Below are 26,170 nucleotides of genomic sequence, written 5' to 3' on the forward strand. Positions count from 1 at the left end.
GGCGTACCGCAGTGTGGTACCTCTTTGAAGAAAAGTTTCTACATGGCGTAGGTTAAGTTAGGTTGAAAAGAGGATGCAGATATTAATCCGCCCCATGCCATTATGGACATACACCTAAGCCAGTAATCGGCTTGTTTTGAGATCTAAAAACTAAAAAGTTACCTTACGAATTCTGTGCTAGTTTCAAAATCCTTAATTGTTTTCCATACCATTCCCCAAAGCTGGTTCATGTCTGGTATTAAGTCCTCATCCAAGTACCGGTGTCTTTTAGCCGCGAAAGCTGGCCAATGACAAAGGAAATGCTCCAACATCTCATCATCTTTCCCCGCTTGCCCTACACATGCTACCACTTGGTGCACCAATTTTACATGACTGAGCTCGTAGTCCTATGTGTTCCTTTATGATACCGAAAGCTATACTGACCTCCTTATTACTTCCTTTCAGTAATAGCAACGTCTTCTCTCTATCTGGATCTCCTCATAAGACTGTCCCCTAGTCTAAAATAGGCAGTCTAAACTAGATCTCAGTTCCTGGGTTCTCAATGTAGACCCCCAGGCCCACTCTGTCCCCTAGCTTTGATTCGCAATCGCCATCCTACCAACCGTTTTGCTGTTCCACAGGGTTACATGTGCATTATTCGCCCACGCCCTTAACTCGGAATGCGTCGACCCGAAAGGCTTCGGCCTATCCAAGTTTTTTGACGGCAGTTCTCTGGCCTTCACCCCGTCACCCAAACGATGCGGTACGTGCCATCTTCAGAGAAGGCGTTAATCTCCTTCTTACACTGCAAGACTTTTCGTAATCTTACCGTCTTGCTTGTTATTGCCCTTATGGCAATTTTACTATCCTTAAATATGTTCGCAATCAACGTCCTCGCGTTAGCACCACACCACCTCACGCATTCCGTAATCCGTCAGACAGTCTAAAATAGATCTCAGTTCTTGGGTTCTCAATGTAGACCCCCAAACCCACTCTGTCCCCTAGCTATGATCCGCAATCGACGTCCTCGCGTTAGCACCACACCACTTCACGCATTCCGTGATCCGTCAGGCAGTCTAAAATATTTAGATCTCCGTTCTTGGTTTCTCAATGTAGACCCCCAGACCCACTCTGTCCCCTAGTCTAAAATAGGCAGTCTAAACTAGATCCCAGTTCTGGGTTCTCAATGTAGACCCCCAGGCCCACTCTGTCCCCTAGCTTTGATTCGCAATCGACGTCCTGGCGTTAGCGCCACACCACCTCACGAATTCCGTGATCCGTCAAGCAGTCTAAAATAGATCTCAATTATTGGGTTCTCAATGTAGACCCCCAGGCCCACTCTGTAACATGATCTTCCAGACTGCAAGACTAGGGTTCTGTCAGTCCAAGTCTGTGCTGCTGACAGAAGTACCTCGCACTCGACCTCAAGTCTCATTTCAGGTATCCGATCGGAAACCTCTTCCCTTCGTTCCTAGTTTCCTATCGTCACCTCGATTATACCACGATGGTATGAGCTGCTCCCATCCTCAATCCATTCTCCCACCGCTTTAAGTCGCATAGCTCCAGTGGCTGACTCGTGCTTAATCTGAGTAGCTATGGTTCGGATATCTAGAATAGTCTTCAGTGCGCTAGTGGGCGTGGTCTGCCTATGCCAAGACAACATGTTCTCTGAACTTGTTGTATGGTCCTTTTTCTCCATAGCAGTCCACCAAACTACTGAGGCGCTCCCGTGGAGCCAGTGAACTATCCCCGGATTCGGATCCCATTTCGAGCCTTCTCAGTGCGCTCTTGAGTGTGACGCTTTAAATGTCCTATCCGAAATCACTCCTAAATTTTTGGCACAGTACCTTACAAATGTTGCCAACATTAGGAGTGGAAATTTTCACACATAAATTTACAAAACATGTTAATTTATGTGTGACAAATGGTATGGACAAATGGTACTAATATTATAATGAAATTCGAGGTCAAGGTTCTTGGGTTCAAGGTTCCAATGGACATCTGAGCTTTTTCATCCAATAATCAATTTTGTACTCAAATGACAGATTTTTAGGAATAGAATACGTGTCTTATACCCAAATTTAAAGTGGCTTACCTGGTGAACACCTATTCTCATCGGGACAATATATTGGATTGCCCAAAAAGTAACTGCGGATTTTTCATATAGTCGGCGTTGAAAAATCTTTCAACGGCTTGTGACTCTGTAATTGCATTCTTTCTTCTGTCAGTTATCAGCTGTTACTTTTAGCTTGCTTTAGAAAAAAAGTGTAAAAAAAGTATTTTTGATTAAAGTTCATTCTAAGCATTATTAAAAATGCATTTACTTTCTTTTAAAAAATCCGCAACTACTTTTTGGGCAACCCAATAGAATAAAATTTTGCCCTTCAAATAACTTTGTTTTGTATAAATTTTTAGCAGAATCCATGGTGGTGGGTTTCTAAGATTCGGCCTGGCCGAACTCAGCACGCTTTTACTTGTTTTTATACCCTGCACCACCAGAGCTAGACGGCTTAGAATCACTTCCTCATTCTATTTAGCTAATCCGCAATTACTTTTGGGCAACCCAATAGAATGAATTGGAAGGTATTTGGGAGTATAAAGAAAGAAAGTACAAAATTTTGTTTTATGTGGTGGCGGCCGCTTTAACTATAAAAGTCATGGCATACAAATGAATCTTTAATCTTAATGTCCTTGTAGTATTGGATATTTAGGTTAATATTGCTAATCATGTTTGTGTCAATTAAAAACTTTTTTCATAACAACACTCGGCTACGATGAAGATATAGATCTTACAGTTTGCAGAGATGTCGCTATGCGACACTCCATTCAGACTGGGCACAAAAAGGTTAACCTTATCATTAAGGTTAAACTTTAAACGGACTGCACTAATTGATGTGGGAGAAGTACCCCCTGTGCTTAATTGGAATGTACATAGGAATTTTGGTTTTTTTTTAGTTTTGTTGACAAGTCATGTTGTCTTTGACCCATAAATTGGGTTTTCAATACCCGAATTTCAATGCCCAATATTAAGATCAGTGAGTTGTATTGAATTTATCGAGAATCTTGCCCGATACCATACAGGTCCTACCACATTTGGATATAGCTTCCATACAGATCAATTTAAGGGCTTTAGCCCATAAAAGGCCGCAACGAGTATGATTCAGATCGAACCGTATTTGGATATATCAACCATATAGAGTGATATCTGATTCAAGGTTTTGGTGCCATAAAAGGCGTAATATTTACCCGATTTTGCTGTAGTTAAGAACAGTGAGTTGTGCTATGGTCCCAATCGGAACCTATTTAGATATAGCTGTCGGATAGGCCCGACCTCCAAGTACTAGGTCTTGAGCCCATCCATCGTCACTATCCTATTTTTCTTACAGGACATTATTATTTTTTTTTTCTTTAAGACACATTCCGATCTCTCCTTTTAAATAGATATTTTATTTTGATAAAGTGATGGTACTTGTATCAATTTTTACAGCGATTTTTCAGTCAAACATAAAATAAGAAGGCAATAAAAAAAGAAAAACTTTTTTTAACCCATTATCCCATATAAAACCTTTCCTACATTCTTTTCTGAAATTCTATGCAATCACATTGTACTTCAAATTTTGACAAATAAATCATTTAGGTTACAAATTAAATGAAACCATATTTATTTACACATTTAAATAAACCAGAAATTTTGAAGAAAATTGTCGTTTGACTCGGTTTTCGTAAATAAACAAAAACAAAAAACCACAGTCGTAATTTGAGATAAGACATTATTGTCTAAGTGATTCCCGGAAATGGAAGAACAAGACACTCCAGAAGGTAAGCAATTGCAAGGATGTGGAGATTCTTTTTTATCATCATCCATTGTTACAAAAGTGACTTTGGTATTTCTGTTATTGTATTGCTCAATATTTTTTTTTTTTTTTTTTTGTAGAATGCGAAAATACTACGCCTACAATAGCCTCAACATCATGGCAAGCAATTAATTTACCCATACCTCAGCATACACTTTCAAGGACTCGTTTATCAATGAAGGCCCAACAAAGCGGAAACAATTCAAACGAATCGAAAGTTGAGAATTGTAGCATTGACACAAATCCTGGGAGTTCCAAACAGTGTGGAGTTCATGGCAATAGCAGTGTTGGCGATAATCCTTTCATAGCAGAGCAATTTCTCGTCGATTGTAATGAAGAAAACTTTAACTCAGTGTCATTGCATTCTGTTGAATCATTTCTATGCCGCATTTGCCATATCAATGAAAATTCAGAGAAGTATGATTCTAGTATTCTATAGAAATCATTTGTGCAGAAATTGTTATATAGAGCTTTCATAGGGGGCTTTCATTGTCATGTGGTTTGAAAGTCAGGTATTCTTCCAATGAACGATTTTGTAAAGGGTTCAAATTCAGACAAGACGGTTCGAATCCACCATCATGGAAATACTTTATCGACATTTGCAGAAATCAGATGGAATAATAGTCTTCTTGATACTGTTTTCACATGTAATTTAAAATGTTTGTCAAAATTGTCAGTGTCAGTGTGTATTTTCGAGATATTGGTTTATATGGCAACTACAACCAATTAAGGTCCGATCCCAACCACAGTCGGCACGGATATCTAGTGGTCTAAACGTAACTCACTCACTGTTTCAGGGAAATCAGGAAACAAATTCTCCTCTTATGGGCGAAAGATCTTAAATCGGGAGATCTGTATATATAAGAGCTCTCCTTAGATAGTCTGATCCATAGAATTTTTCTATACAGATATCAAGAGCCCTATCGTAACTCACGTGCCAAATTTCAACAAATTTGGGTAACAAATGCATCCTTTATGAGGGAAAGGCCTCTCGGGATATGGGTATATATGTCAGCTATATCGTAATAAATTCCAATCTGGAAGATACTCGATACGGATGTGAAGGCGCCTAATATAACTCAAAATGCAAATTTTGCCCGTGAGCATTCCACTAAGGAACAGGGGCAAACTTCTCACATATCAATGAGTGCAGCCCGATTCAAGTTAAGCTCAATGATAAGGGGCCTCCTTTTTATAGCCGAGTCCGAACGGCGTGCCACAGGGCGACATCTCTTTGGAGAGAAGTTTTACATGGCATAGTACCTCACAAATGTTGCCAGCATTAGGAGGGGAAAACCACCGTCAATGGCGGACATGCTAACCTCTGCGCTACGGTGGCCTCCGCCTAATATTGGGTTGCCCAAAAAGTAATTGCATTTTTAATAAAACTTAGAATGAACTTTAATCAAATATACTTTTTTACACTTTTTTTCTAAAGCAAGCTAAAAGTAACAGCTGATAACTGACAGGAGAAAGAATGCAATTACAGAGTCACAAGCTGTGAAAAAAATTGTCAACGCCGACTATATGAAAAATCCGCAATTACTTTTTGGGCAACCCAATATATTTCACTAATATAACTCACTATGCTATGATTCACCGAAATCGGGTCAAAAGAGTTGCCTTTTATTGGCACGAGACCTAAAATCGAGGCAACTATATCCCAAATAGGTTCGATCCGGACTGTATTCACCAAGGACGTTATCACTCCGTAATCCGTCTGTTGTAATCACTCTAGAGCCTTCAAAAATTGAGATATTGAACTGAAATTTGGCACAGATACGTCTTTTTGAAGCACGCTAGTTAAGTTCATGATCGGGCCAAATCGGACCTTATTTGGATATAGCTGCTGTATAGACCAATTTTCCGATAAAGGGTCTAATGCCCATAGAAACTTTATTTTTCATCCGATTTTACTGAAATTTGAAAAAAAAAGTAGTTTAAGGCTATTCAACAACTGACCCAAATATAGTTAAGATCGGGCTACATTTAGATATAGCTACCATATAGACCGCTCCCCCATAAAGGGTCTGAAGACCATAAAAGCTTTATTTACTACCAGATTTCACTCAAATTAACAACAGTGAGTTATTTTAAACATCCCAACATCTGACCTAAATATGGTTCAGATCGGACTATACTTAGATATACCTGCGATATTGACCGATCTCCCGATAAAGTGTGTGAAGACCATAAAAGCTTAATTTATTACCCGATTTCGCTGAAATTTAAAATTTTGTGCTGTTTTAAGCCTCTCAACATGCGACCCGAATGTGGTACAGATCGGACAATATTTAGATATAGCTGCCATATAGACCGATCTCCAGATTAAGAGTGTGAAGCCCTTAAAATCTTTATTTTTTAACCGATTTCGCTGAAATTTGAAACAGTGGGTAGTTTTACGCCTCTCAACATAGGACATAAATATGGTTCGGTTCGGACTATATTCAGATATAGCTGAGATATTGACCGATCTGCCGATAAAAGGTCTAAAGCCCATAAAAGCTCTAATTATTACCCGATTTCGTTGAAATTTGAAACAGTGGGTTGTCTTAGGTCTCCCGACCTCCGTTCCGAATATGGTTTGTATCGGACAATATTTGGACATAGCTTCCATATAGAGCGATCAGCCGATGAAAGGTCTGAAGCCCATAAAAAGTTTATTTTTTATCCGATTTGGCTGAAATTTGAAATACAAAATTCAACAGTGACTTATATTTATTAGGCCACTCAATGCCGAATTTGAGTGCATAACTTATCCAATTTTTACCAGATTGTGGCGAAAATGGGTTTACATATGCACCCGAGGTGGTGGGTACCCAAAATTTGGCCCGGACGAACTTAATGCCTTTTTACTTGTTTCTATTTCAAACTAATTAATAAATCTTTAAATTTCAAATTTAAAAAGAAGAGCTGTAGGTTGCAAATCTTCCAGACTTTTTTTTAATTTTTTCTTAATCATTTAAAGTTAATTTTTATACATTTTTTAGGCTAGTGGCGCCATGTCTGTGCAAAGGATCTCTAAGCTATGTGCACACCTACTGCCTGGAGAGGTGGGTAAAAACATCGCGTTATACCATCTGCGAACTATGCCAATATCAATACAATACTCAACAGACGTTAAGGTAAGTGGCCTAAAAATAAACAATAACAAATAAAAAGCCGTTAAGTTAGGCTGGGCCGAACTTTGGATACTCGCCACCTCGGGTAAATATGTAAATTATGACGAAAGGTGGCGTCATATACCGGCGAAAAATGTATAAATTATGCCCCCATAGCCGCTAATGGTCCGACTTGGACCAAATTCGACACGGATATTGAGTGGTCTAAAACAGTACAAGCCATTCTTCAATTTTGTAGAACAAGATATTGGTATGCATATCCAAATATAGACCGAACTGAACCTTATAATACGACATGAATGTCGAAAAGCCTAACAGAAGTCACTGTGTCAAATTTCAGTGAAATCGGACAATAAATGGTCCTTTTATAGGCCCAAAACTTTATTTTAAGAGATCGGTCTATATGGCAGCTATATCGAAATCTGGACCGATCTGGGCCAAATTGAAGAAAGATGTCGAAGGGCCTAACACAACTCACTGTCCCAAATTTCGTCGATATCGGACAATAAATGAGCTTTTTATGGGCCTAAGACCTTAAATCGGATGATCGGTCTAAATGGCAGCTATATCCAAATCTGCTACAGTAAGTTGTGTTAGGCCCTTCGACATCTTTCGTCACTTTGGCCCTGATCGGTTCAGATTTGGATATAGCTGCCGTATAGACCAATTCTCCGATTTAGGGTTTTAGACCAATAAAAGCCACATTTATTATCCGATTTTGCTGAAATTTGGGATAGTGAGTTGTGTAAGGCCCTTCGACATCCTTCGTCAGTTTGGCTCAGATCAGTCTAGATTTGGATATAGCTGCCATATAGACCGATCCTCTGATTTAGGGTCTTAGGGTCATAAAAGCTACATTTATTATCCGATTTTGCTGAAATTTGGGATAGTGAGTTGTCTTAGGCCCTTTGACATTCTTCGTCAATTTGGCCCAGGTCGGTCCAAAACACGATGTAGCTGCCATATAGACCGATCCTCCGATTTAAGGTTTTGGGCCCATATAAGGCGCATTTATTGTCCGATGGCGCCAAAATTTAGGACGATGAGTGATGTTAAACTCCTTGACATACTACTGCAATATGGCACAGATCGGTCCAGATTTGGATATAGCTGCCATATAGACCGATCTCTCGGTTTTAGGTTTTGGGGCCATAAATGAAGCATTTATTGTCCGATTTTGTCGAAATTTGAGACAGTGAGTTGAGTTAGGCTCTTCGGCGTCCTTCTTTAATTTGGCCCAGATCGTACTAGATTTGAATATAGCTGCCATATAGACCGATCTCTCGACTTAAGGTCTTGGGCCCAAAAATGGCACATTTATTGTTCGATTTCGCCGAGATTTGGGGCAGTGAGTTAGGTGAAGTCTCTCGACATATTTCTGCAAGTTTTCCTAGATCGGTCCAGATTTGGATATACCTGCCATATAGGGCGATCTCTCGATTTAAGGTTTTGGGCCTATAAAATGTGCATTTATTGTCCGATGTTGCCAAAATTTGGGACAGTGAATTAGATTATGCATCCCAATAGTTTGCTGCAATATGGTACAAATCGGTCCAGATGTGGATATGGCTACCATTTAGACCGATCTTTCGACTCAATATCTTGGATCCATAAAAGGAGCTTTTATTGTCCGATTTCACCGAAATTTCGAACAGTAAGTTGTGTTAAGCTCTTCAACATTCTCTTTGAATTTTGCTCAGATCGGTTCAGATTTTGATATAGCTGCCATATAGACCCATCTCTCGGAATACTGTTTTGGGCCTGTAAAAGGCGCACTTATTGTCCGCTTTCGCTGAAATTTGGGACAGTGAGTTGTGTTAGGCTCTTCAACAGCCCTTTTCATTTTGGCCCACATTTGTTTAGATTTGGATATAGTTGACATATAGGCCGGATTCTCGGTTTACAGACTTGGCCCCATAAAAAGTACGCTAAAAAGTTCGCTGAAATTTGACACAATGAATTATGTAAGGTTGTTTCACATCCGTGTCGTATATGGTTTAAAACGGTTTATTTTTAGATATAACTACTAAAAAGACCAATATTTTGTTATTCATAATTGAACAATGACTTGGTCCGAGTCGGAACTTTTTTCGATATAGCTGCTATGGGGCATAAGGTATGCATTTTTCACCGGATTTTGACGAAATGTTGTTTACATATATACCCGAGGTGATGGATAACCAAAGTTCGGTCCGGCCGAACTTAACGCCTTTTTACTTGTTATTGATAATTTTGAAAAATTCAAATTCCACTTAAATTCAAAATGTGTGTTCTAGTCAATTTGCTTTCCGCCTTTTCCTAATTTATATTTATTTTTAATTAAATTGTAGTGAAATGACCTGTTGCAATTATTTTATGTTTATACTCACATGAATGCTTGTTTATTTGAAAAACCAATTCGATTTGCTGCAGGCCATTTAGATTTTACAAACAATTTACATTATTCTGTGTTATTTGTTCCAATCGCCATTTAACTTATTGACATTTAATTTAAAAGTCGCAGAAGGCTCTCGCAGGCTATCTAACCGCATCTAGGGCTAATAATAGCAAAGTGATAAAAACTGGCATTCGATGGCGTTAAAACATGCATAATTATGCGTTATCAAATAACCAAAAGTCTATATGCATAGATACGAGTGCCAGCAGCAGAACAGCTGAGTTTTTACCCAAAAAATAAATATTGATTTCCATTCAATTACACCACAAACAAATGATGCCAACACACACATACACAGAATAACAACCATACATTCAGGAAATTCAAAAGTTTTTGGGGAGTAGGAGAGTTTGTAAATTGTGCAGCTGTTTTGAATGTTAATTCTAATTTGGTCATTATTTTCAAAACATAAATAAAATACAAAATTATGGTCAAACAACAACGACGATAGCAGTCACATTGCTCTACTTGAAAGTAAACATAATGGTCAAACATTTTGCCTAGTGTATACATTAATCGAAGAGCATTCATTACGGTTTGCTTTTTGCAATATTTCAATGTTTATTTGTTTTCGAGCATGTGCCCTTAAATAATTTCAAGGTTGCAATAAAATAAACAACGGGGAATGTTGTTGGCTTGATGTACATCCCTTGGGGAGAACACCAAAGTTATATGAATCCTGCATGGCAATCTCTTGTGAGAGTGGCTCATTGGAATTTTACAAACAGTTTCCGGCACATGACTGGGAAAATATCAAAGAAAAATTTTAAGACCCAATCATTAATTTTGTTTGTTTGTATACAATGACAACATTTCCAAATTATTAGGAATATGTTGTTGCCAATACCTGAAAATTGTGATATAGGTATATTAAGATGGTCCAATATTTGGTGGTTATCCAATTCGTTATCCACGACGAATTCCAAGGAACTTTTCTTAAGAAATCATAGGCTCAAAATCAAAATTGCGCCTCTTGGTTGACAAAACCGGAAGTTCTATAAATACAAGGTCGAAAAACGAATTTTGTTGTTAAAACCCGAAAGCTTGATTTTGATTTTAGACCCATGTTTTCAAGGGCAGAGCTACTAAGAATTTGTCATAGATTATGGCTTGACAAACACTTTGTGTTTGTGTTTCGATTTGTCCATAGGATGGGGATATGCTAATTTCGTCATTCTGTTTTTAACTCCTCGAAATATTCGTCTAAGACCGCATAAAGCACATATTCTTGATTGTCCCTCCGTCCGTCCCTCCGTCCGTCCCTCCGTCCGTCCCTCCGTCCGTCCCTCCGTCCGTCCCTCCGTCCGTCCCTCCGTCCGTCCCTCCGTCCGTCCCTCCGTCCGTCCCTCCGTCCGTCCCTCCGTCCGTCCCTCCGTCCGTCCCTCCGTCCGTCCCTCCGTCCGTCCCTCCGTCCGTCCCTCCGTCCGTCCCTCCGTCCGTCCCTCCGTCCGTCCCTCCGTCCGTCCCTCCGTCCGTCCCTCCGTCCGTCCCTCCGTCCGTCCCTCCGTCCGTCCCTCCGTCCGTCCCTCCGTCCGTCCCTCCGTCCGTCCCTCCGTCCGTCCCTCCGTCCGTCCCTCCGTCCGTCCCTCCGTCCGTCCCTCCGTCCGTCCCTCCGTCCGTCCCTCCGTCCGTCCCTCCGTCCGTCCCTCCGTCCGTCCCTCCGTCCGTCCCTCCGTCCGTCCCTCCGTCCGTCCCTCCGTCCGTCCCTCCGTCCGTCCCTCCGTCCGTCCCTCCGTCCGTCCCTCCGTCCGTCCCTCCGTCCGTCCCTCCGTCCGTCCCTCCGTCCGTCCCTCCGTCCGTCCCTCCGTCCGTCCCTCCGTCCGTCCCTCCGTCCGTCCCTCCGTCCGTCCCTCCGTCCGTCCCTCCGTCCGTCCCTCCGTCCGTCCCTCCGTCCGTCCCTCCGTCCGTCCCTCCGTCCGTCCCTCCGTCCGTCCCTCCGTCCGTCCCTCCGTCCGTCCCTTTGTTGGCCTTATAAGATATACCGGTAAAAGAACTCGAAAATGCGATCCATGGTGGAGGGTATATGAGATTTGGCCCGGCGGAACTTAGCATGCTTTTACTTGTTCTATTTGACATATTGAGCAGTTAAGAGTTTTCTTTGTATTAGTTTATCACGTTTACATTTTTCATTATTTCAAAATTTGATTATAGCAAATGTGCGATTGATTTCCCTTATGGAATCGAAAATTCATTTACATACATGTAATCACATGTGGCGTATTAGTTACAACGTCTTTGTTGCTCATACGCAGTGTGGTACATTTGTTAAACATAAGTAGCAATTTGTATACCCACCACCGAAGGATGGGGGTATATTCATTTTGTCATTCCGTTTGCAACACATCGAAATATCCATTTCCGACCCTATAAAGTATATATATTCTTGATCAGCGTAAAAATCTAAGACGATCTAGACATGTCCGTCCGTCTGTCCGTCTTTCTGTTGAAATCACGCTACAGTCTTTAAAAATAGAGATTTTAAGTTGAAACTTTTCACAGATTCTTTTTTTGCCCATAGGCAGGTTGTGTTCGAAGATAAGCTACATCCGACTATTGATATAGCCCTTATAAATACCGATCTGCCGATTTAAGTTTTAAGGCCCATAAAAGCCTCATTTATTATCCGATTTTGATGAAATTTGAGGCAGTGAGGTGTGTTAGGCTCTTCGACATATCTTTTCAATTTGGCCGAGATCGGTTTAGATTTTGATATAGCTGCCATACTGTCCGATATTTCGATTAAAGGGGTCTTGGGCCCATTAAAGGCGCATTTATTGCCTGATTTCGCCGAAATTTGTGACATTGATTTGTGTTAAGACACTCGATACCCTTCTTCAATGTGGGCCAGATCGGTCCAGATTTGGATATAGCTGCCATACAAACCGATCATTCGATTAAAGGGTCTTGGGCCCATAAAAGGCGCATTTATGGTCTGATTTCCCCGAAACTTTAGACAGTGAGTAGAATTAGGACACTCGGGGTTCTTTTTCAATGTGGTCCAGATCGGTCCAGATTTTTATATAGCTGCCACATAGACCGACCTCAGGATTTAAAAACTTGGGCCCATAAATGGCGTATTCATTGTCCGATTTCGCTGAGATGTGTGAAACAGTGAGATGTGTTAGTCCCTTCGGCATCCTTCTACAATTTGTCCCAGATCATTCCAGATGTGGATAAAGCTGCCATATAGTCCGATCTCTGCACTTAAGGTTTTGGGCACATAAAAGGCGATTTTTTTGTCCGATTTCGCTGAAATTCAGGACAGTAAGTTGTGTTAGGACTCTCGATATGCTTCTTAAGGATGGCTCAAATCGGTTGGGATTTGGATGTAGCTGCCATATAGACCGATCTCTCGATTTAAGGTCTTGGCTCCATAAATGGCGATTTATTTTCCGATTTCCCTGAAATTTGACACAGTGACTGATGTTAGGCTTTTTGACATTCGTGTCCTTTATGGTTTAGATCGGTTTATATTTGGACATAGCTGCCAAAAAGGCCAATATTAAATCAAAATTTAACAGTGTCTTGTATTTATTATACCACTCAAAGTTCGTGCTGAATTTGGTCCAAATCGGACCATATTTGAAAAGTGCATAAATTATGCATTTTTCACCGGCTTGAGACGAAATGTGGTTTAAATATATACCCGAGGAGATGGGTATCAAAAATTCGGCCCGACCGAACTTACTGGAAAAAGAATTGAGCATTTGCCCGAACGTAGTTGAATAAGACCTACAAATGCCTATTTGGCGCTTGAGAAAAGATAGCTCTTTGAAATGTTTAAAAATTTAAAAAAAATCTGGAAAAACTAAATTTTTGAGGAAGAGAAAATTTAAATTGAAAACCGCAAGTTTTTATACCCACAACCATTTACACATTCCCTTTGCAACACATCGAAATATCAATTTCCGACCCCACAAAGTGTATATATTTCGGATCTCCGTAAAATTCCAAGACGATTTAACGATGTCCGTGTGTCTGTCCGTCCTTCTGTTGTAATCACTCTAGAGCCTTTAGAAAATAAGATATTGAGCTGAAATTTGGGACAAATACGTCTTTTTGATTCACGCTGGTTAAGTTTTTGAACGGGCCAAATCGGACCAGATTTGGATATAGTCCCTATATATACCGATCTCCCGATAAGGAGTCTGAAGCCCATAAAAGCTTTATTTATTAACCGATTTCGCTGAAATTTGGAATAGTGCGCAGTTTTTAGCTTCCTGACACCCGACCCAAATATGGTAAAAATCGGACTATATTTAGATATGGCTGCCATATAGACCGATCTCCCGATAAAGGGTCCGAAGACCATAAAAGCTTTATTTATTACCCGATTTCGCTGAAATTTTTTTTTTGTTTTCGTTTCTTTTCAGATATACTTTCCTTCAATCCCTGAGAGTTTGGTATTCGCGACCTTCAAGCCTTCGAATCTTGCAGGTAATATTAAAACCACGCAATGAACTTTGGTTTGTTTTCATACAAATCTTCACTTTTATTAATTTATAATTTCTTTTAGGAAGATTGTCAATTGTTCTCCTTTATAACGTTGGTGGCCTTTGGCATTATTGGGACCATACTCGTAGCCATACAGTATTACAATCTGCAAGGAACTAACACCGAAATAGCACGAGCCTGGAGCAAGGGATGGATGATGTTTTTTCTATTCGCTACAGTGAGTATGGATATATAAATGTCTTTTTAAATTAAGCTCATATTTCCCCTTTTTTTTGCAGTTGGCGGTGTACATGGTTAATGTCTATATGATTGCCAAATCCCATTTGACCCCTTGGTATCGGTGAGTAGTTGCATAAGTAGAACAACGAGGTCAAAGCCTCTTTGCAATGACAAAAACAAAGAAATATTGAAACCAAATACTCGCATACAAAACTGACAAAAACTGATGCTTGAAACAAAACAAAACGAAAAGAAGCGAAGCTAACCATTGGACAATTGTAGTTTTGGGGTCAACAATGATAACTCAACCCGTCCATCACGACGATAGCCTTTAGCCAAAGCTCTTTATTTGTCCCATAAAAGTAGGCAACAGAAAAAAAACGCAAAAGAAGCACACAGCGACTGGCAAAGTCTGCAAATGACGCTTGAACTGTAAACCGAGTAGAATCCACAAAAATTGTAAAAGAACAAAAAAAGAAATATTGTAAATATTTTTACTGTTTCTGATGGCAGCGAATGTGTTATTGTTCTACTATTTATGGCTTTGTGTAGAGGACACTAAAGAGGGTCGCCATGACAAAGACCTTAAATGGATCTATCATGTGTTAAGATTCGTCATCATTTATAATTTCATTAAATGGAGTTTTCATGGGTAGATTTGGCGGTTTTCTAGGGACTTATACTAAATTATACAGCGAATTGGAACTTGCATATTGGAAGGGATTGTAGATGGCTTTTTGAGCCATCTACAATCCCTTTCTACCTACTTCAAAAAGAAGTATTCTCCTGTTAAGTTTTCAGCACATATGTAGTTTCCAAACAGAACAGAAGGACGGACATATAGCCCACCGATGGACAGGGTAAAATTGTCTTTAAATGTCATGTCAACATATTACAGATGGAAGAAAGTATTTAGTATACCCTCTCCTATGGAATATAAAAATTTTTATCATTCCCCACCATGCTAGTCCACATTCATTGCATTTTTTGCTAGCATATTCACCACTATTTGTGTTGATGATTTCATTTGCTTGCCTGCGTCACGATTGCAGCATAAATTTGACAGTTAAAAAGTCAATTTGAAAATATCCTTTTTTTCCAAACTCAACCACTCAAAACAAAAGTCGAAATTGTAACAATTCGTTGTTGTCTTTGTTGAGAAGTTATGACAACAGCAGAATATATCATTTTGAACGGGCAGTATAACATTGCTGATGTGAAGAGTACAGCGTTTATGATGAAGGCATTGTCATCACAATGAAAGTTGAATTTGATTTTTGTTAAACGGATAAACATTTAACAAGTAAGAGCGTGCCAAGTTCGGCCGGGCCGAATCTTATATACCCTCCATCATGGAATGCATTTATCGAGATCTTTGCACGTTATCTCTTTTAAGACAAACAAAGAATAATGAATAAGAATTGATATGCTTTTGGAGCTATATCAAGTTATAGTCCGATTCGGACCATAAGTGAATGAATGAAGAACATTGTAGAAGTCATTATACCCTACACCACTACTGTGTAGGGTATTATAACTTAGTGAATTAGTGTAACACCCAAAAGGAAGAGAGATAGACCCATTGATAAGTATACCGATCGACTCAGAATCACTCTCTGATTCGATTTAACTATGTCCGTCTATCTGTCTGTCTGTTTGTCCGTCCGTCTGTCTGTCCGTCTGTCCATGCTAATTTGTGTACAAAGTACAGGTCGCAGTTTTCATCCGATCGTCTCCAAATTTGGTACAGGCATGTTTTTTGCCCAAGAGACGAAGCCTATTGAAATTGGAAAAAATTGGTTCAGATCTGGATATAGCTCCCATACATATGTTCGTCCGATTTTCAGTAATAATGCAATAAAATGGTTACTCGTTAACCGATTCTCTCGAAATTTGGCAGGAAGGATTTTTTTACGACTTTCAACATTATTAGTGAATTTCATGGAAATCGGCTCAGATTTAGATACAGCTCTCATAAATATATATACGGCCCGATTTTAACTTCTAGAGTCACACCAAGCGCATTTATTGATCTATCTTGCCAAAATTTTGCAAAACGCTTTCCTCAACGACTGCCACAGTATCTGAGGATTTTGCTCGAAATTGGTTCAGAGTTAGATATAGCTCTCATATATATATTTGTCCAATTTTGAGAAATATTGCAAAAAAGTGCTCATTTGTTATCCGATTCTGTCGAAATGAGAAATTTCGAAATTTCACAGAAATCGGCCCAGATTTAGATATAGCTGTCATATATGTATGAGGCCAGATTTCCAAGCCAAGAGCCACTGCAAGTGCATTGTTTGACCAATCTTGCCAACATTTAGCACAACGTTTTCCTCGACGACTACTACATTATCTGAGAAGTTTGCTCGGAATCGGTTCAGAATTAGATATAGCTCTCATATATACGTTCGTCAGATTTTGGTCAATTAGCCATAATGTTGTCATTTGTCAAACGTAGTTTTTACAGTTTGAACATATTTGCTTGCCGAGGTCCATCAAAATTGGTTCAGAATTGGATAGAGGTCCCACATTGTATTTATAGGGTAGGTGTAGGGTATTATAGAGTCGGCACCCACCGACTTTTGCCTTTCCTTACTGGTTGTGAAATATTTCAGTTCATTTGTATAAGAATTTCGCCTTTTAGGGGCTCAAGAAGCAAACTCAGGAGATCGGTTTCTATGGTTGCTGTATCAAGCTATAGATCGATACAAACCATATGTTGAAGGTCATGGGAGAAGCTGTGGTACAAAATTTAAACCAAACTGAATTATAAAAGCGCCCTCTAGAGGCCCAAGATCCCAGATAGGTTTATATGGCAGGTATATCAGGTTATGTACCGATTTGCGCCAAACTAAGCACAGTTGTTGGAAGTCATAACAAAATACCTCATGCAAAAATTCAACCAAATCGTTTGAGAATTGCGCCCTCTAGCGGCTCAAGAAGTCAAGATCCAAGATCGGCAGCTATACCAGGTTAATAACCGATTTGAACCATACTTGGCACAGCTGTTGGAAGTAATAACAAAACACCTCATGCAAAATTTCAGCCAAAACGGATGAGAATTGCGCCCTATAGAGGCTCAAGAAGTCAAGATCCAAGATCGGCAGTTATACCAGGTTATAAACCGATTTGAACCATACTTAGCACAGTGGATGGAAGTCATCACAAAACACCTCATGCAAAATTTCAGCCAAATCGGATAAGAATTGCGCACTCTCAAGAAGTCAAGATCCAAGATCGGAAGCTAACCCAGGTTATAAACCGACTTGAACCATACACAGCTGTTGGAAGTCATAACAAAACACCTCATGCAAAATTTCAGCCAAATCGGATAAGAATTGCGCCCTCTAGAGGCTCAAGAAGTCAAGATCCAAGATCGGCAGCTATACCAGGTTATTAATCAATTTGAACCATACTAAGCACAGGTGTTGGAAATGATACGAAAACACTACGTGCAAAATTTCAGTCAAATCGGATGAGAATTGCGCCCTCTAGTGGCTAAAGAAGTCAAGACCCAAGATCGGTTTATATGGCAGCTATATCAAAACATGAACCGATTTGGCCCATTTACAATCCCAACCGACCTACACCAATAAAAAGTATTTTTGCAAAATTTCAAGCGGCTAGGTCTACTCTTTCAAAAGTTAAGGTGCTTTCGACAGACAGACGGGCGGACAGACGGACGGACGGACCGACGGACATACGGACGGACATGGCTAGTTCGGCTTAAAATATCATGAGGATCAAGAATATATATACTTTATGGGGTCTAAGACGCATATGGCGAGGTGTTACAAACAGAATGACGAAATTAGTATACCCCCATCCTATGGTGGAGGGTATAAAAAGACTGAGCTGTGGGTCCCAAAAACTTCTGCTTGCAGCCATAGATATTCTGCTAGACAAAAAATGGCTTTGCCACAAATGACTGGTAAAAGCTTTAATGCTCATTATATGAGGTTTGAAAATTCTAATATTTCCTAGAGAGAGACAGAGACAGCGAGAGAAAGAGGGAGAGGAGTTTAAAGAAATTTAAAAGTTGGATAACGTAGCTATTAAACTTGCAGTGAAGAAAGAATTTTTGAGTGATTTTTGATCCATCGGTATACTAGGTGGTCCTATTGTACACGTCTACGGTACTGGGAAAACCTCTCAAAAACTGAACTGATCGCCATAGTCCAAAGCCCATTAATGGCACATTTATTACCCAATTTCACCGAAATTAGTAATATGGAGTTTTATATGACTACTCAATATTAGGGATCAGTATGGTTTTAATTGGGCCACTTTTGGATATAGCTGTCATGTATACCAATCTCCCGTTTTATGGTCTGAAGCCTATAATAGGCTTTAAAATTGCTTAAATTGGGAACAGTAAGTTGCTCGATAGTTGTGCCAGGTATGAGATCGGATCATATTTTGATAAAGCTCCTTTAGGTTGGTATACCTCTCGATTTAAAACCTTCGACCCATCAAATATCGTTTTTTAACGGATTTTGCTGAAATTTGGCAATGAGAGTTGGTTTTATACCCTGCACCACCATTGTGGTACAGGGTATTATAGATTTGTGCATTTGTTTGCAACGCTAAGAAGAAGAAGAGCTACCCCCATCGATAAGTATACGGATCGGCTTAGAGGAACTTCCATATTCGATTTAGCTATGTCCGTCTGTCCTCCTGTCCGTCTGTCCTCCTGTCCGTCTGTCTGTCTGTCCATGTATTCTTGTAATCAAGGTACAGGTCGCATTTGTCCGATTTTCACAAAATTTTGTATAAGTGTCTTATTTGGTCCATGGAGGAACGCTATTGATTTTGATTTGAAAATCGGTCCAGATTTGGATATAACTCCCATATATATCTTCCATCCGATGTGCCATTTTAAAGCTCCAGAAGCCACAATTTTAGTCCGATGCTTACCAAATTTAGCTCGAAGTGTTTCTTTTACCGACTCAAAACGCTTGCAAAATTTTATTGGAATCGTTTCAGATTTAGATATAGCTCTCACATATATCTTTCATCCGATATGCCCTTTTAAAGCTGTAGGAGCCGCAATTTTGGTGCGATCTCTACCAAATTTGGCAAGAAATATTTGGTGTGACGTTCCAATATGTGTGCAAAATTTCATCTAGAAGGCACAATTTTGGTCCGATCCTAACGAAATTTGGCACGAAGTGTTTTTTTTAACGACCCAAAATGCTTGCCAAATTTTTTTGAAATCGGCCCAGATTTAGATATAGCTCCCATGTATATCTTACATCCTTTTAAAGCTGTAATAGGTACAATTTTGGTCCCATCCTTACAAAATTTGGCATGGACGGTTTTATTCATCGTCCTCATTTGTGTGCAAAGTTTCATAAAAATCGGTCAAGATTTAGATATAGCTCCTATATATATTTTTCATCCGATATGGCCTTTTAAGACTGTAGAAGCCACAATTTTGGTCCGATCTCTACAAAATTTGGTACGAAATGTCTTGTATAACGTCTAAAAATGTATGCAGAATTTCATCTAAATCGGTTCAGATTTCGATATAGCTCACATATATATTTTTCATCCGATATGGCCTTTTAAGGCTGTAGAAGCCACAATTTTGGTGCGATCTCTACCAAATTTGGCATTAAATGTCTCGTGTGACGTCCCAATATGTATCCAAAATTTCATCTAAATCGGTTCAGATTTATATATAGCTCCCATGTATATCTTTCATACAATATGCCCTTTTGAAGCTGTAGTAGCCACAATTTTGGTCCCATCCTTACAAAATTTGGCATTGACCGTTTTATTCGATGTCTTCATATGAGTGCAAAGTTTCATAAATATCGGTCCAGATTTAGGTATAGCTCCCATATAAATTTTTCATCCGATATGACCTTTTAAGGCTGTAGAAGCCGCAATTTTGTTTCAATCTCTAAACAATTTTTCATGAGATGCCACAATTTTCGTACCATCGTAAAAAAATCGAATAAGGTTCTACTCGATACTTCAATAGGTATGCAAAACTTAAGTCTGACTAAATTTGGATATAAGTGTAGGGTATAATATAGTCGGCTCCGCCCGACTTTTGCCTTTCTTTACTGGATTCCATTTGAATATATGCTACAACATAAACAGATCTCCAGTTGTAAGGCCTTGAGGCCGATATCGATAAATTCGTAAAAATTGGTAAATCTTGTCACCCATATAGGTCCTTAAATAGATATATCCACCAATAAACCGATCCCCTATTATTTTACGTTATTGTTTTGAAACACTTGAATCGGACTGCACTTATTCATATCTGGAAAGTTGGCCCCTGTTCCTTAATGAAATGTTCATGGGCAAAATTTTCCCATTCCCGCTTTATAAGATTCGAGGCTACTTTTAATTTGCCCTCTTCCCATCGAGTTTAGCAAAAATAATTTTCGCTTTGCCTATTATTTGAAGAAAGCAAGGAAATCACATATCCTGCTTACATTTAAGAGCAGTCAACCAAAACATCCAAATGAGGTAGAAACTGAACAAAAAATTACTTGTGATTTATAGGCTTATAGGTTTGATACCATCCAAGTTTATTATTCAGCTAATAGTTAGGGACTATACTACCTTTATTTCCCACATAACAAATGGGATTTTTCTCTTCTCCGCTCTTGTTGTTAATGTTCTTTTACACTCTAAATAATTTATAATAACTCTTGAATTTTTGTTCTTGGAAAACCAACAAAGATTTTTTGGCAGCATTCACAACATCTTTGCCATGATGTTTGACCTAAATTTTGAATGCTTAATAATTTATGTGAATCCAAAAACTTTGAATAGAAAACAAGTAACAACATGCAAACAAACGACCGACTTAACGAAACAACAACCAAAAGCATTGGGATTTTATGGGCAAATGAACTAAGCATTCTAGGTAAATGTCTTGGCATTTTCTTGTGTATGCTGTTATGTTTCTTTGTGTGTGTGTGTGTGTGTGCATATAAAGAAAGTATAAGTAGCTAGAAAAGGCAACTAATGACCCCTTTTGCATATCTTTTGTGGTGAAAGTTGCACTCATCATCATTATCATAATTATGAGGCAACATTTTCATATATTTTTTTTTTTTTTAATATAAAAACTTATACATGAAAATAACAAAAAAATTCTAATAAAGTTAATAGGACTTTGTGGAGCTAGGGTTAAGGTGTATGCACCAGAAGGTTTCTCTCGCTCACTCACTCACTGATATACAGAACTTTGTTGCCCCATGAAAATCCTAGCATTTCAAGAAAATGTTCTTTCTTAAGTAAAATAAGGCCCAACTTAAGCAAAGAGAAATTCAAGACGATACTCTGCTGTATCCCCAAACTGATGCAAAACCTCAGATACTATGCTACACAGCATATAATTGAGTTTGCATACAAATGAAATGAAATTGCATTTCTTTGCAGGACAAACTTTGCACTATCATACAAGAGAACATAGACAATATTTTACTATGTTGTACTCATTTTCCTAGAGTAAAACCCGGAGACATACACATAGACACACACATAGACAAACAGATGTGTACAAACTTAAGAGAGTCTATGCTTACATGCATTTTGTTGCTTAAATAGACTTTTCCTTCAGCGGTGTATGTGAAAGTTGCAATCTAGAAACTGAAGGTTTCGTAAATTGGTTACATACTTTAGAGAAATAATTGGTTTTAAGATTGTAAACAAACATGATATCTGAAAGAAGTAAAAAAGCATAAATTTGGCAGGGCCAAACCTTTGATACACGGTTTGGTTTTTTCCAAACCGATTTTTCGGTTTCTAAGTTAAATACGACGGCTGTTATATAAGTTTTTGGCCTAGAGAACACCGAGTATTGTCGGGTGCAATTTAATATTTCTACTGGAAAGTTTGACATTTACTAATATTGGGTTGCCCAAAAAGTAATTGCGGATTTTTTAAAAGAAAGTAAATGCATTTTTAATAAAACTTAGAATGAACTTTAATCAAATATACCTTTTTTAAACTTTTTTTCTAAAGCAAGCTAAAAGTAACAGCTGATAACTGACAGAAGAAAGAATGCAATTACAGAGTCACAAGCTGTGAAAAAATTTGTCAACGCCGACTATATGAAAAATCCGCAATTACTTTTTGGGCAACCCAATATAATCGTACTCGGAACGTTTTAACCTATCACCAACATTTTTGTAGCCACCACCGTAGGATAGGGGGTATATTCATTTAGTCATTCCGTTTGCAAGACGTCGAAATATCAATTTCCGACCCTACAAAGTATATATATTTCTGATCGTCGTAAAATTCTATGACGATTTAATGAAGTCCGTGTGTCTGTCCGTCCGTCTGTTGTAATCACTCTAGAGCCTTCAAAAATTGAAATATTGAGACACACAGATACGTGTTTTTGATGCACGCTGCTTAAGTTCTTGAGCGGGTCAAATCGGACCATATTTGGATATAGCTGCTATATAGACCGATTTTCCGATAAAGGGTCTAATGCCCATAAAAACTTAATTTTTCGTGCGATTTCGTTGTTATTTAAAACAACGCGTAGTTTAAGGCTCCCCGACAACTGACCCAAATATAATGCAGATCAGTCTATATTTTGATTTAGCTGCCATATGAACCGATCTCCCGATAGAGGAATTGAAGGCCATAAAAGCTTTGTTTATTACCCAATTTCGCTGAAATTTAAAAACTGAGTAGGTTGAGACCTCCCAACATTCGACCTAAATATGGTTCTGATCGGACTATATTTAGATATAGCTGCCATATAGACCGATCTCCTCATAAAGGAACTAAAGCGCATAAAAGCTTTATTTTGTAACCGATTTCGCTGAAACTTTGAACATTGAGTAGTTTTACGCCTCCTAACATACGACCCAAATGCGGTTCCGATCGGACTATATTCAGATATAGCTGCGATAATGACCGATCTCCCGATAAAGGGTCTAACGCCCATGAAAGCTTTGTTTTTTACCCAATTTCGCTGAAATTTGAAACAGTGAGTTATCTTAAGCTTGCTGACACCTGACCTTAATATGGTTCAGATCGGTCCATATTTAGATATAGCTGCCATATGGACTCATCTCCCGATAAAGGGTCTGAAAGCCATAAAAGCTTTATTTAACACCCGATTTCGCTGAAATTTGCAACAGTTAGTAACTTGAAGCCTCCCGATATCTGACCTAAATATGGTTCAGATCGGACTATATTTAGATATAGCTACCATACAGACCGATCTCCCGATTTATTGACGGCAGTGCTTTGGCCTTCACTACCAAATCATCTGCTTATCATACCCCCTTACTCCATTATCGCCCAGCACCCAAAAAATGTGGATCGTGCCATCCCAAGAGAATGTGTTAATCTCCTTCATACACTCCAAGACTGTTTGTGACTTTACGGTCGGGTTTGTTATTGCCTTGATGGCTAATTTATTGCACGTTAAGATATTCACACTTTAGGTCCTTGCTATTACATCGCACCACCTCACGCATTCCATGATCGCCCGGATCTCCGCCTGCAGGACCATATTATGGCAAGTCGAAAATAAATTTCAGTAGTTTGGTTCTTAATGCAGACCCCTAGGCTCACTCTGGCCCGGGACGGGATAGCTGTGACCACCACACAGTCTGAAACATTGATTGTGTGGTGCCCATCACTGTCATGAAAAGCTTAGCTGCAAGCTACCGGGTACACAGGTTACGGATAGTGGAATGCTTCATACGGAGTAGCTGCAACGGCAGTCTCAGCGAGAGGAAGGGCGGCACCGTCTCTTGCACAAATACTGAGTGCCTTTGATGCACGATATGACAAGGCGAGTTATTGGCGTCTTTAAATAACCAATGGACACCGTGTTTTCGCGGCGATCGGTCCTTTGGACCGGAACGAGGTCAACTACTACAACTCACATTTTCCTCTAGCTTTGATCCATCTATGTAGCATGAACTTTAATTCAAGACTGACACGCTGACATCAATGCTTTTCACTCGACCTCAATTGTCGTCTAAAGTATACGTCGCCTCGACTGTACCGCGATGGTTTGACCTGCTCTTATCTCCTACACATTCTCCCATCACCTTGAGTAACATAGGGGCAGTGGCTCCCTCACTCTTAATCCGTGTGTCTATGGGTCGGATATCTAGAATAGTCTAGAGTGACCTATTGCGCGTGATCCTCAATTCGATAAAAGCTTTATTTTTTATCCGAAATCGCTGAAACTTGCAATAGTGCGCAGTTTTAAGCCTCCCAACATCCGACTCATATATGGTACAGATCAGACTATATTTAGATATAGCTGCCATATAGACCGATCTGCCTATAAGGGGACTGAAGCCCATAAAAGTTATATATATTACCCGATATCGCTGAAATTTGAAACAGTGAGTTTTTCTGAGCCTCACGATATCCGACCTTAATATGGTTCAGATCAGACGACTCAATGTCCGTGCCGAATTTGGGTCCTTAAGTTATACAATTTTTGCCGGATTGTCCGAAATGGAGTTTACTTTTATACCCGAAGTGGTGGTTATCTTTCCTTTTTACTTGTTTTATCCCATATAATGACATTCGTATTAAACTCTTCTTCAATTGCTTAGTTCAACCTAAGCTTTTTAATGATTGACTAAAATATTGTGTGTTTGAAAAAAAATTCCCCTCACCTCTTTAAAGACTATGTATATTAACTGAAAGGTTCCTTCTTTTCTTATTTCCCTCATTTAATGTTGCTGTTATTTGCGTTTAATGTTTACCCATCGGCTTTACAAATTCCAAGAACCAATCAATTTCAACAAACAATTGGCATTGAATGCCTTGCCGCTACCTTATACGCTTTGCTAAAGAAGGCTGCATCTACACTCACTCACACACACACACCCACCGAAAAGTGAGTAAACAAACAAGTAAACTTCATAAGCTAACATTGATGTAAATTCACCTTCACGTCTCATGGTTTCTGAACCTCTTTTCAGATGGTGGCAATCGGCTCGCGAAATACACTTAATTTTGGAAAATCACCCCCCATCGCTGGACAATCAAACCAAGGGCCAATTGCAACAGAAAAACCAACATCAGCCTGGTCAACATCATGGATCAACTGTGATCCAATCATCAGGCGAAACGCCAATGACTGGAGGTACAACAACAGGCCAAGGTTCGAATGACTACCATATGACTACTACATGCGTAAATTACATGATGCAGTCGCAGGACAACAAAGGAAATATCGTAGATAAAGGAACCGCTAACACCATCACCCACACTACGATAACAACTGCAGATGCAGATGTTTTTGTCGGGACCGCAGAACCGGCAACTCTCTTAGTTTTGCCCATTAACAGCGTTCCTAATTGCTTGGATGGATTAAATATCGTGGCTCATGATGTTAAGGCATCTACAGCAAGGGAGTGCTATAATTGTGCGATTTGTGGTCCAGTATGGAAACAAAGGTGCCAGAAGCAGCTGAAGTTAATGGAAAATCACCAATTTGCATTATATATTGCAGATACCAGGGAAATGTTTACGGATATTACAATGGCATAAGTTAAGGCTTTGACAAAGGCCTCATCAAATACTCTACGCAATAACTATGGCTAACTTTAATACTGCAATATGGTGGTTTAAGGCAACAGCTGCTGTTTAGAGCCACAAAAGAAACATTGTAAATGAATTCTGGTGTCAACAATATGAACAAGTCTCTTGTATATGCGGTTGTTAGGTTTCTCCACTGGCTCTCGAATTTTAATGGGTATTTCAAAATTGGTTTTAATGACTGCAGCAAGCAAACACATATTTTTTTACATTGTATTTTGAAATGCATATATTGACCGAAAAACTACAGAACTCTTCTTTAATAATTGATAAATTAAGAAAAAAGAGAAACTTTACTTTAGATAATTAAAAAATGGTAAAGCAAGCTGACAGGTCTTCTTGTTCGGGCTTTGGATTCAACCCCGAATTCTTGTACTACGGAAACTTTTTAAATTTCAATTTCCTTGATTTTTCGTTTGCCCAAAATTAAATTTAAATTTGAATGTTATGTAATGATAAATGTCCATTCAAATTAGTCGACAATTCAATGAAATGTCAATTTTTGCCCCAGCCAATGCTCAACGCCCTCCATTGGA

At 39.2% G+C, this 26,170-nt stretch overlaps 2 protein-coding genes across 4 annotated transcripts in view; one reads left to right on the plus strand and one right to left on the minus strand.

Annotated features, from left to right (window-relative positions):
- Positions 1–26,170, minus strand: part of LOC106081170 (uncharacterized) — a 522,321-nt gene that overhangs the window by 115,941 nt on the left and 380,210 nt on the right. The gene's annotated exons all lie outside the window — the stretch shown is intronic.
- On the plus strand, positions 3,606–26,082 carry LOC106081171 (uncharacterized). Of its 2 annotated transcripts, XM_059368622.1 has the most exons (8): positions 3,606–3,798; positions 3,914–4,250; positions 6,824–6,958; positions 13,766–13,829; positions 13,909–14,064; positions 14,126–14,187; positions 25,016–25,492; positions 25,549–26,082. In XM_059368622.1, exons 1-8 carry the CDS (start codon positions 3,774–3,776, stop codon positions 25,589–25,591), a joined length of 1,299 nt encoding a protein of 432 aa, XP_059224605.1. In that variant the 5' UTR covers positions 3,606–3,773; the 3' UTR covers positions 25,592–26,082. The 2 variants fall into 2 exon arrangements, with proteins under 2 accessions (XP_059224605.1, XP_059224604.1); XM_059368621.1 differs by having other exon boundaries at positions 25,016–26,082.

The sequence above is a fragment of the Stomoxys calcitrans genome, chromosome 5 (genome assembly GCF_963082655.1).
Source record: "Stomoxys calcitrans chromosome 5, idStoCalc2.1, whole genome shotgun sequence".
Lineage (NCBI taxonomy): Eukaryota > Metazoa > Arthropoda > Insecta > Diptera > Muscidae > Stomoxys > Stomoxys calcitrans.